This window comes from Microdochium trichocladiopsis (assembly GCF_020744255.1).
Source record: "Microdochium trichocladiopsis strain MPI-CAGE-CH-0230 chromosome Unknown B0I36scaffold_4, whole genome shotgun sequence".
In the NCBI taxonomy this organism is placed as follows: domain Eukaryota; kingdom Fungi; phylum Ascomycota; class Sordariomycetes; order Xylariales; family Microdochiaceae; genus Microdochium; species Microdochium trichocladiopsis.
This window is the reverse complement of record NW_025763547.1, coordinates 3,477,157-3,493,828: the sequence shown is the minus strand read 5'-3', so window position 1 is coordinate 3,493,828 and position 16,672 is coordinate 3,477,157. Positions and strand designations below refer to the sequence as shown.

Here is a 16,672-nt window from a genome sequence, read left to right as displayed (position 1 = left end):
CACCAGGCTACGCTACTTACGCTGGTAGCGGGCACTGCCGCCCTCTGCTTGGGTGCTCCACGCTCCACATGTGTCCGCCTTGCCAACGCCCAACGGCTTCGCTCTTGTTCTTCTAGCTTGACAGCTCGCAACGCTCGCCATTCCGTCTTTCTCTCTGTCCTGTTCTTTGGTGCCCCGGTGTCGACCTTTCTCCGCTCCCTCCGCGCAGCTTCGCATCAGCCCTCATGGCCTTCGCCTGCCACTCGTAGCGCCCCGCCTCCTTCTTCTTCCGACGACTACACCTTTGGGATGGCCCCTCTTCCCGAGGTGCTGGGCTACATAGGCCTTGTCTGGGGCTGCGTCGTTGTGGTTGTCCAGACAATAGGCATTACTCAACTGTGAGCGTTTCTATTTTTCGCATATGCGGTGACTCTGGTGCTGACCACTGCAACTCCCCGCCCAGCTTCCGCAACTACTCGACCAAACCACCAAAGCCCGTCTCGCCGGCGCTTCCGCGCGACAAAGTACCACATGTGACGATCCTCCGCCCCGTCAAGGGCCTCGAGCCGGGCCTCTACGACTGCCTCGCCTCCTCCTTCCACCAGGCATACCCTTCCGAGAGGCTCACACTACACTTCTGCGTCTCCGACCCGGACGATGCCGCCCTTCCCACCCTGCGCAAGCTGCTCAAGGACTTCCCAAAGGCCGACGCCCGCATCTTCATCGAGTCCGAAGATCCTCTGCTGCACGGCCCCGACGGCAATGTCAACAACGTCGGCCCCAACCCAAAGATCCGCAACCTGAGCCGCGCCTACCGCGAGGCCAAGGGCGACATCATATGGGCCGTCGACTGCAATGTCTGGGTGAGCCCGGGCACGCTGGGCCGGCTCGTCGATCGCTTGTGCGGTTACTCGCAACCAGGAGGCCCCAAGGTCAAGCCTGTCAAGTTCGTCCACCAGCTGCCCATAGTCGTCGACACGGTTAGTTCCATGGCTCAGCAGGACGGCGAGGGCCGGGCATTACTCTCGGGCGCCTCCATCACCGGCAGCTCCGACTCGTCCGCAGCCGTGCACGTCCCGTCGTCCCTCCTGGCGCGCTGGCGAACCCACGGCGGAGGCCGGCTGGAGGAACAGTTCATGGCCACCACGCACGCAAAGTTCTACTGCGCCATCAACGCCGTCGGGGTGGCCCCGTGCGCCCTGGGCAAGAGCAACATGTTTCGCAAGTCGCACATCGACCGCGTGACCGACGCCTCGAGGAACCCCACCCTGGCGGGCACGTCCGCGGCCAGTCTCCCTCAGGGGCTGGACCACTTCTCGTACTACCTCTGCGAAGACCACGCCATAGGGGACCTGCTCTGGCGCTCCCCGATCAAGGGGTTCGACAACCACGGCCTGGCCGCGGGCGATCTCGCGGTCCAGCCCGTCGCCGGCATGTCCGTCGTGGCGTACTGGAGCCGGCGCGTGCGCTGGCTGCGCGCGCGCAAGTGGACGGTCCTGGCAGCCACGCTTGTCGAGCACGCCGTCGAGTCGCTCGTCTGCAACCTGTACTTCTCGTACGGCCTGACCACGGTGCCCTTTGTCCACGAGCTCACGGGTATCCCACAGACGTGGCGCGCAATGGGGATCGCCTGGCTCATCGGCGTGACGACATGGATGGCCATGGACAGGGTGGTGTTCAAGGTGCTCTACCGCGGAGACACGATCGAGGTCAACGACGGCAGCGAGGGTCCTTCTTCGGCAGCGACGCCGCGCTTCGCACGCGGCTTCCGGCACGGCGGCGACGAGAAGCGCCCCTTTGGCGAGTGGTTCCTGGGCTGGCTGGGGCGGGAGATTCTCGCCCTCCCCATCTGGACGTGGGCGGTCCTGCTCGGCGGCTCGGTGACCTGGCGCGGCAAGCGGTTCCGCGTGCGCTCCGACATGACTGTCGTCGCGATCGACCCGGACACCGAGGCCGATTCTGACGGCAGCAACTATAATGACGACGAGACCAGCGAGGAGGAGGAGGAGGTTGCGAGTCAGCGAACGACACAACGTCCAGGCCGCAGGTCGGGCGGTCCTCGCTCTGGGAGCATTTCAAGCAGGAGCAGGAGCAAGAACAAGAGCAAGAGGACAAGCAACAGGCGCAAGGCGTAACTTCAGCATTTCTCGCGATCAGAGGGAGGGCCCGTCCGTCGGCAATAATAGCCTTGTCGGTATATGCAGTGCTGGGCCGGCCAGCCAGCCAGCGCTTGCTCTGTTTGGATCTCACGTGGACATGACCCTAACATTATAGAAGGACACAAAAAAAAGAGAATCTTAAGAATAATAGTAATGAATATATGAAAGACGACGAACCACGGAACGTAACATATCTGACCACTTTCTTCGGGTTTGGTATTTTGTGTTCAGAGACTGGGTGGTTTCGTCAATGTGTTGAAAATCAGTCTGGCGGCGAAGGAGACGACACCGAGGGGAAGCACATAAGCTTAGCAACACATACCATAGTAGAAGTCAGAGTCTGATGATGTATATATGACACACGGTGGCCCCCAGGGTATGGGCATGGTACCACCACCACCCGACATTTACGGCAGGAGTATAGCAATTCCTACAACGCCAGCAGTGCAAGAGAACAAAGCATTTTCTTTTTTGAAATAATAATAAAATTGTGCCATGAATAATATGAAAACTTCTAGGGGTATTCGCAAGAGTCATCAAGATAAAAAGACGACGAAATGAGGGCATCATGGGGGGCGAAAGTGTACATATCCAAAAAATGACCAACCTCCGGCACGACAAGGTTCGCCGTATCTCTCCAAGGGAATCGTGCCTCAGTTCATCCGCATGTCATTGTCCACCAGGAACTGCTTGGCCTGCGCATCACCCCCCTGGGCCGCAGTCTCCATCCAGTGGAATGCGACGCACATCAGGCTTGGGTCCGGCCGGACATCGCCGACACCACCCACATCCTGCGGACCGCCAAGCCCGGGCGCCGACGACGACGACGACGACGAGAGCCCACCAGTGCTGCCGCCGCCGCCGCCGCTACCTCCTCCTCCGGCTCCGCTGCCGACGCTGCCAGAGAACGTCGACCGCACGCGCTCGCCAACGTGGCGCGCGCTGCTCACCCCGGAGCGGCCTCCGCTGCTGCCGCCGCCGCCAAAGTTATCCATGACCGCCTGCTTGAAGACGTCGCGCGGCTTTGCGAGCGGCAGAGTCGACCTGTCGGCCACCAGCTCGTGCCGCGTGAGGATCAGCAACGCGAGCTCGCGCTGTGCCATGGGGTCGCCCTCCTTCGCGGTGATGCTGTACATGCGCGCAGCATCCCTTGGACTGAGAGAGTGCTTGCCGCCACCACCCACTCCCTTATCCTCTTTGTCTCCAGCACTGACGGTGCTGGCAGCCGCCGGCTTTCGCGACTGCTGATCCAAGTCGATGATTTCGTAGGCCGTGTTTGCCATGGTGCGGCACACGTCCTGCTTGAGTGTCAGAGCAGCAAGGCCCGTGTCCCAGAAAGCCCTGCCCTTCTCGCTCCTGTCCAGAATAGAGGGGGGGACAAAGGATGAAATGAACTGCAGGTCGCGAAACAGCGTCTTCGGCCGGATCTGGCTGTCCTTGAACAGCGACAGGAGCATGTTCGCGACGGCATCAGTGTTCGGTTGCATTACCGACATGATGGATTTGGTGTCCGAGGCGCCGGGGAACCGCGAGCCCCACGGGTGAGGCGCGACGGGTTGGCTTGCGTGCGAACGTCGTTCTTTCACACTGTCAATGGTTTGCTCAATGGCTCTCTGGTGACCTCCGTGCTCTTGCTGGTCATTCTGCATACCAAGCTGTCGCTGTCGAGCCCACTTGTTCTTGCGTCCACTTGTAAGTAATGAGGCCTCCACCAGGTTCTTGAGCTCAAACAGAGCGCTGAGCTTCACATGTGGGTTGGGATGGACGCAGAACATCCGGAAGAGCCTCTGATACGCCTTCTTGTACGGGAAGTCTGAGCTGCCGTCCTTGGCAACGGTGTTGCGGCTCTTTGTTGTCGATGAGCTACTGGCGACCGTCTTTGACGGCTCAGGACCTTGGCTGGGGCCGCCAGCACCATGATTCGAGGTTGTGTCTATGGCGCTTTCACCAGCACCCCGCAAGTCGCCGAAGCTCTTCTTCTTCTCGATCACCCTAGGCTTGGGGGCGGAAGGTCCGTTCCGGTCTGTCTTTGCCGCCTTAGTCGGTGCCCGCGCTGCCTGGGCCTCCTCGCGTTCGATACACTGTTGTCCCAGGTCGTTGAACCACGAGTCCGTCTCCGAACCCCGAGAAAAGACGAGATTGCCAAGGTCAGATAGCAGCAGGCTCGTAAGCGTTTGGCGCAGGTCGGAAAGGAATTGCTGTTTCTCATCCGAGATGCGCTGCTGGTGGACAGTCTCATTGGACGAGGCCGATGTACCGGGCCTGGCCTGACCAGACTGCGAGGCAACAGACGAGAAGGGGTGAGAGAAAGGGCTCGACAGATTCGTGAGACTTGTCGTAGGCGAGTGAGCACGAGATGTTGTGGACATCGCCGAGGCGGCCGATGGCATTGTTGACTGGAAGGGCGACCAATATGTTGTCGTAGGGTCGATCGAGTGTACTGGTGAGGCTACCCCGAAGTACTCATGAGCGTCAAGAATATCAGACATGGCAGCGCTGTGCCTGGGATGGGCGAAACGACTCGAATCAACAGAGATCTGGCTCAGGTTGAAGGACGTGACACTTCGCAGATCCCGAGCCACTGAGCCGGGTCGTGTAGACGAGGACGTGTATCGTCTCCCGTGGCCGCTGACGACGCTGACAACATCCTCATCAATATAGTAACTTTCCCTCTCGCGAGCAGAAGCAGCAACGCGAGGACCACCAAAGGCGGCGCGGTCACGAGCGAACAGTTCACTCGACCACAGAACTGGGCTGTCCATGACCTGCTCGGCCACCAATTTGCTGATGCAGGTGTCGACTTCGCAGCAGAAGCGATGAATCCGCTCTTCTCCACGACAGAAGTTCTCGATGCCATATTGTTCCAGCCACCGTGAAGTCTTGTCAGCTTGGTCGTCCCTCAACTTGTTGGGACCGCCTTGCTCCTCGGCAGCAGCAAGTAGATCGAGCGTCTGCGACTCATTCTGGTAGAGGAAGTTCGCAGACAAGCCACGCGACATTTGTGCTCTGTTGCGCTTGTATGAGTCCCACTTGCTTGGGACACCCATAATCTTCAGAGCAGTGCAATGGCACCGGATGTCTTCATATGGCTGTGAATTGTGGACGTCCGTCTTGTACCACATCTTGTCTCGCAAGCCTCTGAGCCTCTTCATCATGGTGTCAAGGAGTCCCTCGTGGCGCTCCTGGCTTTGTTTGAGCCAGATGAGCCAGGCGTCGTATTCTTCCGTCGCGGATGCTGACCGACGGATGGAGTCACGAGGCCCTCTTGCAAAGATGTTGAGCAGCGCAGCGAATCCATTCTTGCGCAGGGAAGAGGATCCCAGGGCATTCAGCTGCTGAAGGGTTCTCCAGTACAAGTGGGCACCCACGAAGTCGGACTGCACCCGTGATTGTGAGGAAGCTGCGATGAGCATGGTTACCAGAACAGGCTGTGGGGTCGCGTCGACGTCGTTCTCGTCCACAGTGGGCGACGGTGACTTAAGAGCTGACAAATCGTCTTGGCTGACGCGAGGTCTGTACGGGTTCCGGCTGCCCATTGATGACTCGGGCAGCACGATTTTGTTTTTCGACTTGTATCTCTTCAGTCCAGAAGCACGGTTGCTCAGCGTGATTTTCGACCCGTCATCGTCGAGGTTCCTGGGGATCTCAAAGTCTTCAACCAGTTTCAGGATCGAGTCGCGCAGCAGATGGTAGTCGTTGTCCAGCTCGGGCCGATCCACTTCTTCGTCCTCGGTCTCGCTCGTCGTGGACGAATTCTCTTCGTCGAGATCCTCATCCGGATCATAAGTCATCTGCAATGAGAGGTTGCTACCATTTGACGAAATGAAGAGGACAGCCCAGCGTTCCGCGCAAGGATGACACGAGCCAGCTACAACATCTGCGCCGAGCGTCTGGACCATCTCGTGCATGGCCAGCCGAAGCCGGTAGCCATCATCCTCGTAGTTGACTGACGGGCGTTGTGAGGCGAGATCAAGAAATGGTGGAGAATAGCGCTGCGGGCTGCCGCCTGTCTGCTGCTCAAAAGAAAGCTCACGTGAGGTGGCTGCATCGCTCAGTACGGACGAAGCACTGAAGCTCGCGATCGAGGCGGTCTCAAAGTTGTTGCTGCGGGATGTCCCGATGGAGACTGGCTGGGATATTGCGGAGAACCCGGACAGCGAAGGGGCGCCCGACCTGATGCTGCTCATATGTCCTGACTGCGGCCTCTTCTCCGGGAAGAGTGCGTTCACCAGAGTCAGAAGATCGGCAGGGCTGATCACAAGATATGGGTGCACCTCGGCGGTCTCTCGCAGAGATGTGATGGATCGAGCCGGGAGAAGCCTGGCAGTCTTGGTGGTCCTGGACGGCCGGAAGCGACCGAGAATGTTCTGGATATGTCCTTGGATTTTAGGAGACACAGGATCCGGCTTCGACTTGTAGGACGACATGAGCATGTCCAAGACGGGCTTTTGTGCGCGGTGGGCGACCTGCTTCAGCACCTTTTGCCTACCATACTCGGTGATGTGGTATTCAGCCATCATGCCATAACTCTCAGGATGGATGATGACGGCGAATAGCCAGTTTGTAAAGAGCCACTGGTAGACCAGCCAGCGACGAACTTCCTCAACAAGCTTGTTGTCCACGCGACGCAGGATTGCGTTTCCGAGTTCGATGACACCCTCCGGGATGCCAGTGGCGTCCTCGTCGTCGAGTATCTCAAAGAGACCGTCCACGGCATTCTCGTAAAACTCCTCCATGGCAGCGTTGTCCTTGGTAGTCCAGGTCGACAGGTTGAACCTGGTCCCGTTGGGATCCTCGGCACGATCCAAAAGGAAAGCTCCATCCTCCAGGATCTTCATGAGATACAGCTCCATGTTTGAGCGGCCTGCCCAGTCGCGCATGGTAGACCAAACATTGAGGACCGAGGTCAGCACGGAGTGGTGGGCCTTGTTCTGGACCAGTCTCGCACAAGCAGCGGCCCAGACATCGGTCCGTCTTCGGTCTTCAGCACTGTCAGGACCGGCAGAATTGGCGAAACACGTGTATATCAGAGCAGATAGGGGGTCGTGCCGCTGGAACGAGAGCAGCCTCTCCACAGCATTGAGCTGGTTACTAGAGCCCCGACCGGCCGATCCGGCATTTCCTCGTGCGCCTGCGCGGTTGAACGACGGCATGACGGGCTCGATTGGCTCCAAGCCTTTGTGAAATACAGTCAGTGCCTGAATCTCGGAAGCGGTCAGAGAACTGAGGCGCGAAGCCAGATAGTCCGGGTTAGTGCGCAGCTGCGTCAGAAAGTTCAAAAATGCTTCTCGTGCCGAGGCGGAGATGTCATTCAGAAAGGGCACCACGGATTGACCGGCGGACATGGCTCCAAACGTGCCCACTGGTGTGTCTGGATTTCCAGAGCTCGAAGACGCGCCGGGCGCCCTGAGCGAGTCCATCTCTGGCTCCAGGACGGCGAAACTCCTGGTCTCATCACAGCTGGACCGAACATCATGGATGGCATTGAAGAGACTGGCAAACCCCTTCTTGTCCTCGTTCCGAAAGCACTCGGCCAGGTTCCGGAGAGTGATCTCCCCACACTTGGTCAGCCTCGCCGAGAGGGCAGACGAAATAAGATTGCGCTGCAGCCGAACTCTCGTGCTTGCGCGCTTGCGCTCCTGGTATTTGGACAGCCGGACCAGGTGGGCGAGCTCCTCCAAGGTAGTTCCATCCTGTTCCAGGTTGATGTTGGTGTTTGCATACAAGGCCGGGTCGCCCAGAAGCGGTTGCGGTGCCTTGACCGGCGCCGTGCTCGGAAGCGCAGGGAGTCCTTCTTCGGCACTTGCGTGGGTCCTTGGGATTCTGTCCTCGGGGCCTTTGCCCGGTAGGACCGCCTGGTCTATGATCGGTTTCTGCATGATTATGGGACTCGCTCCTTTTGCTGGTGACTGGCGACCCTGCTGGGAGGATGTATCATGTGCCCTGCGCATCGGGAGAGTAACATGGTATTCCTGGAGGGCCGGGGGCTTCGTGGGACTTCTGGATCGAAGGCGAGGCGTGGCTATGGGTGATTGGAGGTCCGCAGAGGCTTGGACGGGGGATCTGGAGGATGGACGAGAGTCGGAGGGTGATGCAGCTAAAGAGATGGCTGGGTCAGTCTCGGAGTCTGGGGCGCAGTCCGATGAGAACGTTGACTCACGAGGGGAGGCTTGAACGCAAACGGGCGAGGAGAGCGAGCGTTGCATGGATATCATGGTGACGTCTAGACACAGACAAGAGGGCGCGGGACGTAGCTGTAGCTGCAGACTCGACCTTGTAGAACCGCCTGCGCACTAGGCAGACAATGAGAAAGCTCAAGGCAGCTCCTGGGAGGCAACTGACACGAGCAGGACCTGTGAGGGAGACGAGGAGCAGGCAGGAGGCGTGGTGACGGCCACTCAAGCTGGCTTTGGAGCGTTCATTGCAGCGTAGCCATGGGCGTGACGATGGTGGACCGGGTGTATCACGACGAAAAGGGGTTGGCGCAGCGGCTGTCTTGTCGCAATCTGTGAGCAGTAACACGAGCAACTGGATGCCGCCGACGAGGTCGTGATATGGGGAATGCTTGTGGTGATGTTGGTGGTGGTGGTGGGGTGGTGCGCTTGTGGTGGGGAACGCGAACAATGGGCTTTGTTGTCGCGATGGATAACGGCGAGACGGAAACCGGCGATGGGCGAAAGCAAAGAAAAGGCGCAGGTCAGGGACGCACAAAGATGAAGCGGGAAGTAAAAGAACAGACAATGGCGAGCACAAGATGATGGAGAGGAGCGAGGCTCTGTGTTGTTGAGGCTGGCCTGTGTAGTGTCTGCGCTGGCGATGTGTACGTGCGTGCGCTGGGGGCCGATGCGGGAGGGCGAGGACGGGCAGGGGTTCGCAGCCGTGGAATCGACATCCACAATGCCGCCAGCACGGAGGATCAGCTTCAGGGCCAGGACTCGGCGGGCGGGTATTGGCCTGTCACGATGCACAACCACGTTGTCCCATCCACGGCGTGCCATGGCATGCCCTACGTTCATGCTGCCTCTGCTCGGAGCAGGCAAGCAAGCAGGCAGGGGCAGCGCCGCAGTCTTAGTTAGCGCCCGTGGGCCCCAGCGTGCCAACGCATCACTGAGGCAGAGCATGGGAAACACGCTCGCTCGTCCAGACCGACAGACTGCCAGACGAGCCAGGGTCACATGGGCTGCCTGCCACCACTGGGCGAGTGCTCACCTTGCTGCACGGTCTGCAGGCGCCCACCCAATCGCCGGCCGCGTGCTGAGTTGGCAGTGCATGACCACCAGGCCCGCCGCCCCTGCGCTCCGCTCCGCCAATCACCACCCACCTTGGGCACCTGCCCCCAGGGACACCACAACCAGCATGGAACAAGCATGCTGGCGGCGGCGGTCAGCACGCTCCACGACTTGACCTCTTGCGGGGACGGCCCCCAGCCCTTTTTTGACTGCACTGCATTGCTGCTCCTCTGCCAGCCTCCTCCTCCGTCGACCCGGCCCTCCGCCCGCTGCCAAGCATCCTTGGTCCCTTGGTCGGGTGGGTTTGTCCACAACCCATTTCAGACGAACCTCTGCACCATCTGCTCTGCAGACAAACCTAAAAGGCAAGAAGGGCACCAACTGCCGTGGACCGTCAGCCCTATACGGACCCTCGAAGCAAGGTCTCCTTCCATTGTCACAGCTGTGATCGACGTGCTAGTTTCGAGCGATCTGATACTGTCAAGCAAGACGTAAGGTAAAACGGTAGTTATTCGATATTAGGAAATTATATCGGCCGAGTAGCAGAGCATTGCCGCTCCCTTCATCATGGCCAAACATTGGGATAAGCAAAAGACAAATACGCCCAGATCATGATATGATAAGGGATGCCACCACCACCACGTGAAAATCGCCCACCCTCCTCTCTCTCTTTCCTTCTCTCGTCACGTGTTCCGGGCCAAGCACCCAAATAGTCGAGCCAGACAATCAAAGCAGAACAGCAGCAACAAGCGCTGCACCAAGCCACGCTGCCGTCGAGGCCTGTACGTCTGTGGGCGCAAAGTTTGTCATTCTGCTCGTCTCCGCCATGGTTGCGGGCCGGCCTTGCCAGCGCTTTGTCAGGACCGCCTCGCGCCTCGTCTCGTCCGCCTCGAGCACGTCGGCGAGGGTCGGCGCGAGGTACGGCCTGTCTACCGGCTCGCCTTGTGGGCCGCGAAAGTTGACTGTTTACGCCAGGGACGATGGCTGTCAGCAAACGTGAACAAGGTCGTGAGGTTGGATCAAGGTGGTTTGCGGATGGACCTACAGAAACTCTCAAAGGGCCCGAGGTCCTGCGCGGAAGGGAGGAGGAAGTTGGTCCACTGGGTCATGCTGGATTGAGAAGTCGCCATCGTGTGGATGTTGATTATATGATTACGTTATGCGTTGTGCTCTGAGCGGAGTGGAAGGCAGATTTTTGTTGATGTTGGAAGCTGTGGTGGGAACGTTCCGTTATTGTAGCTTGAGGTGTGATACAATCAGATTAAATGGTTGAAAATGCACGGAAAATCGTGGTGATATATACCATCGTCGTGTCTATGGAACTGCTGCTCAATATGTGATTTCCCTTGCGGCAATGCAGTCGCCCGTGACATCGAAGCGATGCCGGATGGCACCCGGCATGGCGTTGACCGCGCCACAGGTGACCGACCAATTACAGAGGCGAGAACCTGCGCCGGGATGGCGTCCGCTGTGCGGCCCATCACCTCTCGCCTCTCATCATGCCGAGACACACGAGAGCAAGTCTGGACGCGGCCGTGCCATCGGAACCCGAGCTTGACTTGCCCTTTGCAGAAGGAAGAGGGATCACGAAGTGGAGCCGCTGGCAGATTTGCATGACAAAGACCGGGGATTTAGGCTCGGATAGTGTGCAAAGGCCACTCGTTCGGCGGTTGGCCTGGCGGTACCGCTGGAAGCGAATATTTGCTCGTGGCTAGGACGGGTGCGGACGGGGACGGTGGGAAAGGTCGCTCTCGCGATGGTGCTGCGGCGGCGGAGATAGGAAGCGCCTGCCGGAGCCGGGCCCCGGAGCGGAATGGGCTCCTCCCCGGGGGATCAAGTGGGGGGGCAGGCCGGCACCAAACTGCTGGCGCGAGCCATGTGCCGGAAATGATTCGCCATTCCCTCCGTCGATGTCGTGTTTGTTGCAATTCTCGTCAACCCAGACCAGTGAAAAAGATCTGCATCCGAGACCGTTGAGGCTGGCAGGCAACGCGCGGCCATTTGTGCGCAGCGGCCTCGAGGTCAGGCTTGGTTGCTCGCTCGCTATCGGGTTTGAGCTTGGGCCCTTACCATGGCCTACAGTAGGTGCCTGGCCAGGCAGGCAAAAGAGCACACCTGGTGCAGTCACAGCAGCGAACTCTGGTGTGCCGACAACAGTGCGTGCATTGCCCTTGCAAGGGAAAGATGCAGCGCGCGACCACAGCAAAAGGTCAAACCCTCGGCATTGCTGTCTTTGGCCCATCAGAGACTGGCCGCATTCAAGGCAGTGATCTGCCCTGGCGCCGGGCGGGCCGAACACGACGCCATCAACTGCACAAGCGCTGCTCAACTCTTTCCGCTTTGAGGCTCGCTGCCTGAACTGCGACACTTTGACGTGCGCCACGCCACGCAGGTCAGCTTCCGGAAGTGCCTGGCTGGACGAGCCAAACGAAAGCGAGCAAAGCACGCAATTAATCCATCACTAGGCCGCACCCCAATCTCATCTCGGCACCCTGGTCCCCCCCAGCCAAGCTTTGCGGGAGGCGCATGGGTCCTGCTCACGGCGGGCGGGGTCGGCAACGACACCCTGCACTTTACACACATCTTCGTGATGACGGCCATGCAAGAAACCACCCACGCGTCCGCCCATTGGCCAATTGGCTGATATGCCGATTGGGCCAGCCTTGCGACGGGGACCAGAGAGCTGCTCGTCCCTCAAACCCTCGGATCGGGCCACACTGATGTATATAAGCCAAAGTGCCCCAGCCCTGCTGCTGGTGTTGGACAAGGAGACGCGGCCACTGCCTACCACAAGGAGGACTTAGCACTCCCAGCTCCGTACAGTCGCACAAGCAGACGGGCGCTTCTCCCCCACGTCATCATTCCAGCCGCGTTTCACGGCACAGGCGCCCGACATGAGGTGGTCAGCCTTCTTTACAGCCAGCTTGGCTTCGGCCGCTGCTGTTCAGCAACAACAACACCATAGGAGAGCCTGCTCCCCAGCACCGCCATGCACAGATGTCGCCTGCGTCCAGAATGCCACAAACTTTGCCTTTGTCGTACGTCTACTCTCCATCTCCCGCTGTTTGATCGAGGCCTGACTATGACCACAGTATGGCGCTCCCCTGTACGCGGCAGGCACTTTTGTTCGTGCCGTCCCGCTCGCCGTGACAAACTTCATCTACCACCAGCGCAATCTCGCCACAGCCGCCGGTGTCGGAGTCGTACGGCCCAATGCTGACACGGTCTACTCTGGCATCTTCGTCGACGTCTCCGCCGCTGATCTGGAGGTGACCCTGCCGGAGATCAAGGACCGATACTGGGTGTTTCCCTTTTACGACTTGTCAGTACGCCATGCGAGATGGGCTAAAATTTCGAGACATGCTAATGAGAGGCACGCCGTTAAAGATACGGCAACAATATTGGCAACATTGGCAGCATCAACAACGACACTGCCGGCAAGTATATCATCAAGTACAAGCCAGACGACTACGGCGTCAAGTACGACAATGTGCCGGACGGCTACGTGGCGCAGATCAACCTGGCCGCTCCTTACGGGCTCGTGATCCAGCGGATCCTCGTCACAGATGACCCAGACGATATTCAGAAGGTTCGCGACATCCAAGACCAGATCAAGACGCTGGTCTTGCCTCGCCTGGAGCTGCCAGTGGCACCCCCATGGATCCTCTCCATGTTCAGTGACCCGCGATATCTCGCCTCCGCGACCAACCCGCTCCCGCTTGCCATCCTCCGCCTCACGGCTGCCTTGGCTGAGTGGCAGCAGCCCATCGTCGCAGGGGATCGCCCATGGGTGGCTAGCCTGCTCAAAGCAGCAGGTATCGAGCACGGCGTCTACACTAAGCCGGAGAGCGCCAATCTGACTATCGCCGTGGCCGCTGCGAACCAGTCCAGACAGGCTTATGCTGCCCAGCCCGGAGCAGTCAAGGACATGGGTCACAACTGGACAATCTTCAACGACGTCGGCAACTTCTTGTCCCACTACGTCCTGCGCTACATCATTGCTCAGGTCGGGTACCTTATTCTCGGCCCCGACCAGGCAATCTATCCGTTCTACCCCAACATCGACCTGCCGCTTGGCAAAGCAGCCATCCTCACCTTCTCGGCCAAGCCCAAGATCACGCCAGGCGGCTTCTGGAGCTTGACGGCGTACGACAGCGAGGGGTTCCTGGTGAAGAACAGCCTGAACCGCTATGCAGTGGGTGACCACCGTGGCAATCTCACCTTTCCCGACGGCACACCTCTGTCGGATGCTGCGGTCGACGGGCCGTTCAAGATTCTTCTGCAGGCATCCAACGTTAATCCGCCCGCCAACTGGACGAGCAAGTGAGTTCCCACCTTGCCATTTCGCGCTTTGCAATGACCGATGACCCCGTGCGTACCTTATGTACTGACAAGTCTTTTCGAAGCTGGCTGCCCGTGTCCGAAGCAGGCGGCATCGCCCAGGTGACTCTTCGCTGGTATGGTGGCGAGCCGATCATGAACGAGGTTGGGGGTTACGACTACCCGACATTGGAGATTGTGGATGCGCTGCAGGCGTAGAAATTGTAATGCGCAGGCAGTATAGCGAATGGCATCCCATAAGAGCTCTGCGTGATATTTGCGAGATAATCCGTGCATGAAGTGACTTGCGCAGCCCCGAGTGACGTCTGTTGTGCCGATTTCGAGAGGAAATCGCAGGCACTGTGCAGTGTGGCAGGTACATCCACGTCCCTACTACACGGTGGGAAGCACTACCTGCCTGGGCAGACCTGACCTAACTTGACCAGCTGCATCCCCAAACGACAGACCTTCCTGCTTGACGCCGGTCTCCAAATACTCACTTGCTCCTCTGCAGACCTGGACACGACTCACACATTCGCTTTGCAGATCCTGCGGGCAAGTGGCTTTCACTCTTTGATTCACATTTCTAACCTTGTCACGTAGCCAAAGTTGGCGGCCAGCAACTGCATCCTCTTGTACCGGAACTCGCCCGCCTCGTCCCGAGTGACCGACCTGAATGTGACAGCAAGGCACTCGTGGTCACTAGTCCACTCCGCGTGAATCCATTGCCACTGCGATGACCGTGGGACCAACCCTGTGGTGGGATCTCGCGATCTCTCCTCGAGCGCCGCTAGCGCGCATGTCCCGATCATGCTGCCTTTTTCATCCCACAGCGCATTCGCCTGGGCGCCCCAACGGCAGATGGTCAGCGCCCGCGCCCGCACTCCAATGTCCCGGCACTCTCGACAGACCAGCGCAAGTGCTCCTGGGCTGCACTCGCCCAGCCCAACCTCGCCCAGCGCGCGTCTGGCACGGACACGCTTCTCGACCTCGTCCATGACGGCGTGGGCTGTGCGGGTACTTCTCGTCTCGAGGTCCTGTCCCTGTCGCTCGGGCTGCTGCTTGCTCCCCGGTGATGACAAGGGGTCTGCCACAGGAAACGGCAATCCAACTTGGATCATGAACGTCAGGGTTTTGCACCCAAACAGGAACTCTGTCAGCAGTACCTTGCCTATAGGATCTCTCTCTGTCGCCAACTTTGCCGACAAGACAGCGGCCCAGTCCCGCACCCATGTTTCGAGCGCGCGCTGTTCCACTCGGAGTCGGTCGAGAACTGGTCCTTCTTCCCCAGCGACAGCAGCCATGGTTGCTTCATCGGCGCCGTCGACGCGGAGCCGAGCAAACCACAGCGTAACAAACGTCACCACCTTCAGCGCCATCCCGCAAACAGTCTCGTAGCTGCTCTCGGCTAGGCTCGTTGGTGGTGGTGGCGGCGATGCTATGTCGAGCTGTGCCTCGCCATTTGCTATTTTGCGGTTGTAGTATCTCACCACTGCTGCTGCGGATGTCGAGGCGCCTGGCCACAGCAGCCAGCTCAGAACGATCCAACGTATCATCAGAGAACCTGCATCTTCAGCACGGTTGAAGAAATCACCGCCACCCAGCCCAGTCGGTTCCCAGGGGTAGACCAACGGCTGAGCCAAGTCTTGATGCTCGCTTGCTTCGTCCGTCTTGGATCCCAAAGCCTCCTGGGCCTTGACCATAAGCAACCCATTCCTCAGAAGTCGATCTTGGGCAACTTCGTCGCCATGTAGCCACTCAAACAAGGCGTACAGCATTGTCAATATCGGCACCAGCTCCTGCACATTGTCGGATGCATGCTCTCCATGCGATGACGACTGCGACGACGACGATTCCGCCAGAGCCCTCAGTCTGCTATGAAGCCTGGTAACGGATCGAGAGTAGTGCCGGATGGCCTCCCGATAGCATGCTGACGAAGACGACTGGAGACTAAGTTGGCTCCCATTCTCTGCATGCGGGCTTGTTGGCTTGCCCGTCGTGTTCGCTTGATCCCATGCCAGGTCGAGGGCCCCCAGGCTGAGCACAGCCTCGAGGACACAATCATCGTTCAGAGTCTCGTGGAGGATCACGCGGCCCCAGAAGTCGTTGAAAGTGAGCGATGTGATCCGAAGCATCACCTTATGGCGAAAGCGATCGAGGTATGCTACCTGGGGTGGGCTGAGTCGTGCTATGGCTGGGCCAAAGTAGGCAGTGGACGGTGCCCTCGCGAGTGCGTAGGCGGCGAGCGGCGGCAGGACGCGATGAGCCTGCCTCACTGGCTGAGGTGGGAGTTCTCTCGGTTGCGACAGCAGCGGATACTGGCAATCCGACAGGCCCATCCGGACGCAGCGGCTGCATTGGGGCTTTTCCTCTGGGCACTTGACTTTTCTGGTTTTGCAGCGCAAGCAGCCTGGCGACGATGATCAGGTCAGCGTTGACATTGCAAGCCCGCCCCCCCCCCCCCCCCCCTGGCGGGGCAGCAGCAACAAACATAGGCCGACATACCCGTCTTGACCTTAGGGGAGAATGGCCTGCGCGGCTTGCGGAGTGGCAGCGGAGCCGGGTCGGTGTCGACGGTGAACTTTGGACTATCGAAGAACATGGTCGTGATTGAGACGTTTCAGTCTTGGAGAAACTCGGATGCGACCGTCAGTCACCATTGCTCAAGCGACCGTCGCAACACGGGACAGGCCTTGGCTGCATTTAAGCACTGCGAGCGTTGCCAGTCGACATGTGGAAATAGCATCGCGGTCTGGGTAGGATTGGGCGTCGCCAGCAATCGTTCCTGCGAACGAGCCCGCCGCTAGCGAGCGTGCAGGACAGGACGCCTTGCTATTCGTGAAGGTGCCGTCCCCTGGAGGTCCTGGCGGAGCTGGCAGGGATTGAACCCCGAGATGGTCGGCCGGCAGGCTGGGGGCTCGCAGGCCTTCACCATCAGTCAGCGGAGGTGTTGACTGATCGAGTCTAGCCTGAGGGGGGCCATAC

At 59.2% G+C, this 16,672-nt stretch overlaps 4 protein-coding genes across 4 annotated transcripts; 2 read left to right on the top strand and 2 right to left on the bottom strand.

The window, feature by feature from the left end:
• B0I36DRAFT_111447 (ceramide glucosyltransferase) lies at positions 1–2,453 on the top strand. The gene is made up of 2 exons (XM_046147890.1): positions 1–377; positions 443–2,453. Exons 1-2 carry the CDS (start codon positions 289–291, stop codon positions 2,112–2,114), a joined length of 1,761 nt encoding a protein of 586 aa, XP_046014524.1. The 5' UTR covers positions 1–288; the 3' UTR covers positions 2,115–2,453.
• A 338-nt stretch (positions 2,454–2,791) lies between these two features.
• On the bottom strand, positions 2,792–8,353 carry B0I36DRAFT_241746 (uncharacterized protein; the record flags this gene model as incomplete). The annotated part of the gene is made up of 3 exons (XM_046149856.1): positions 2,792–2,987; positions 3,054–8,235; positions 8,299–8,353. 3 exons carry the CDS (start codon positions 8,351–8,353, stop codon positions 2,792–2,794), a joined length of 5,433 nt encoding a protein of 1,810 aa, XP_046014523.1.
• Positions 8,354–11,986: 3,633 nt separating this feature from the next.
• On the top strand, positions 11,987–13,956 carry B0I36DRAFT_321889 (uncharacterized protein). Its single transcript, XM_046153780.1, has 4 exons — positions 11,987–12,405; positions 12,460–12,689; positions 12,755–13,690; positions 13,774–13,956. The coding sequence occupies exons 1-4, from the start codon at positions 12,262–12,264 to the stop codon at positions 13,904–13,906; spliced, it is 1,443 nt and encodes a 480-aa protein (XP_046014522.1). The 5' UTR covers positions 11,987–12,261; the 3' UTR covers positions 13,907–13,956.
• A 181-nt stretch (positions 13,957–14,137) lies between these two features.
• On the bottom strand, positions 14,138–16,659 carry B0I36DRAFT_383499 (uncharacterized protein). The gene is made up of 2 exons (XM_046160963.1): positions 16,193–16,659; positions 14,138–16,097 (listed from the first exon to the last, which is right to left on the bottom strand). Exons 1-2 carry the CDS (start codon positions 16,287–16,289, stop codon positions 14,266–14,268), a joined length of 1,929 nt encoding a protein of 642 aa, XP_046014521.1. The 5' UTR covers positions 16,290–16,659; the 3' UTR covers positions 14,138–14,265.
• Positions 16,660–16,672: the final 13 nt, after the last annotated feature.

Excerpts from the sequence above, each read along its gene's own strand:
- B0I36DRAFT_111447 (XM_046147890.1), top strand. The coding sequence starts at position 289 with ATGGCCCCTCTTCCCGAGGTGCTGGGCTACATAGGCCTTGTCTGGGGC. Across the intron at positions 378-442 it reads ACAATAGGCATTACTCAACT|CTTCCGCAACTACTCGACCA; the intron begins GTGAGCGTTTCT and ends CTCCCCGCCCAG.
- B0I36DRAFT_383499 (XM_046160963.1), bottom strand. The coding sequence starts at position 16,289 with ATGTTCTTCGATAGTCCAAAGTTCACCGTCGACACCGACCCGGCTCCG. Across the intron at positions 16,098-16,192 it reads CTCCCCTAAGGTCAAGACGG|GCTGCTTGCGCTGCAAAACC; the intron begins GTATGTCGGCCT and ends CATCGTCGCCAG.
- B0I36DRAFT_321889 (XM_046153780.1), top strand. The coding sequence starts at position 12,262 with ATGAGGTGGTCAGCCTTCTTTACAGCCAGCTTGGCTTCGGCCGCTGCT. Across the intron at positions 12,690-12,754 it reads GTGTTTCCCTTTTACGACTT|ATACGGCAACAATATTGGCA; the intron begins GTCAGTACGCCA and ends ACGCCGTTAAAG. Across the intron at positions 13,691-13,773 it reads CCCGCCAACTGGACGAGCAA|CTGGCTGCCCGTGTCCGAAG; the intron begins GTGAGTTCCCAC and ends GTCTTTTCGAAG.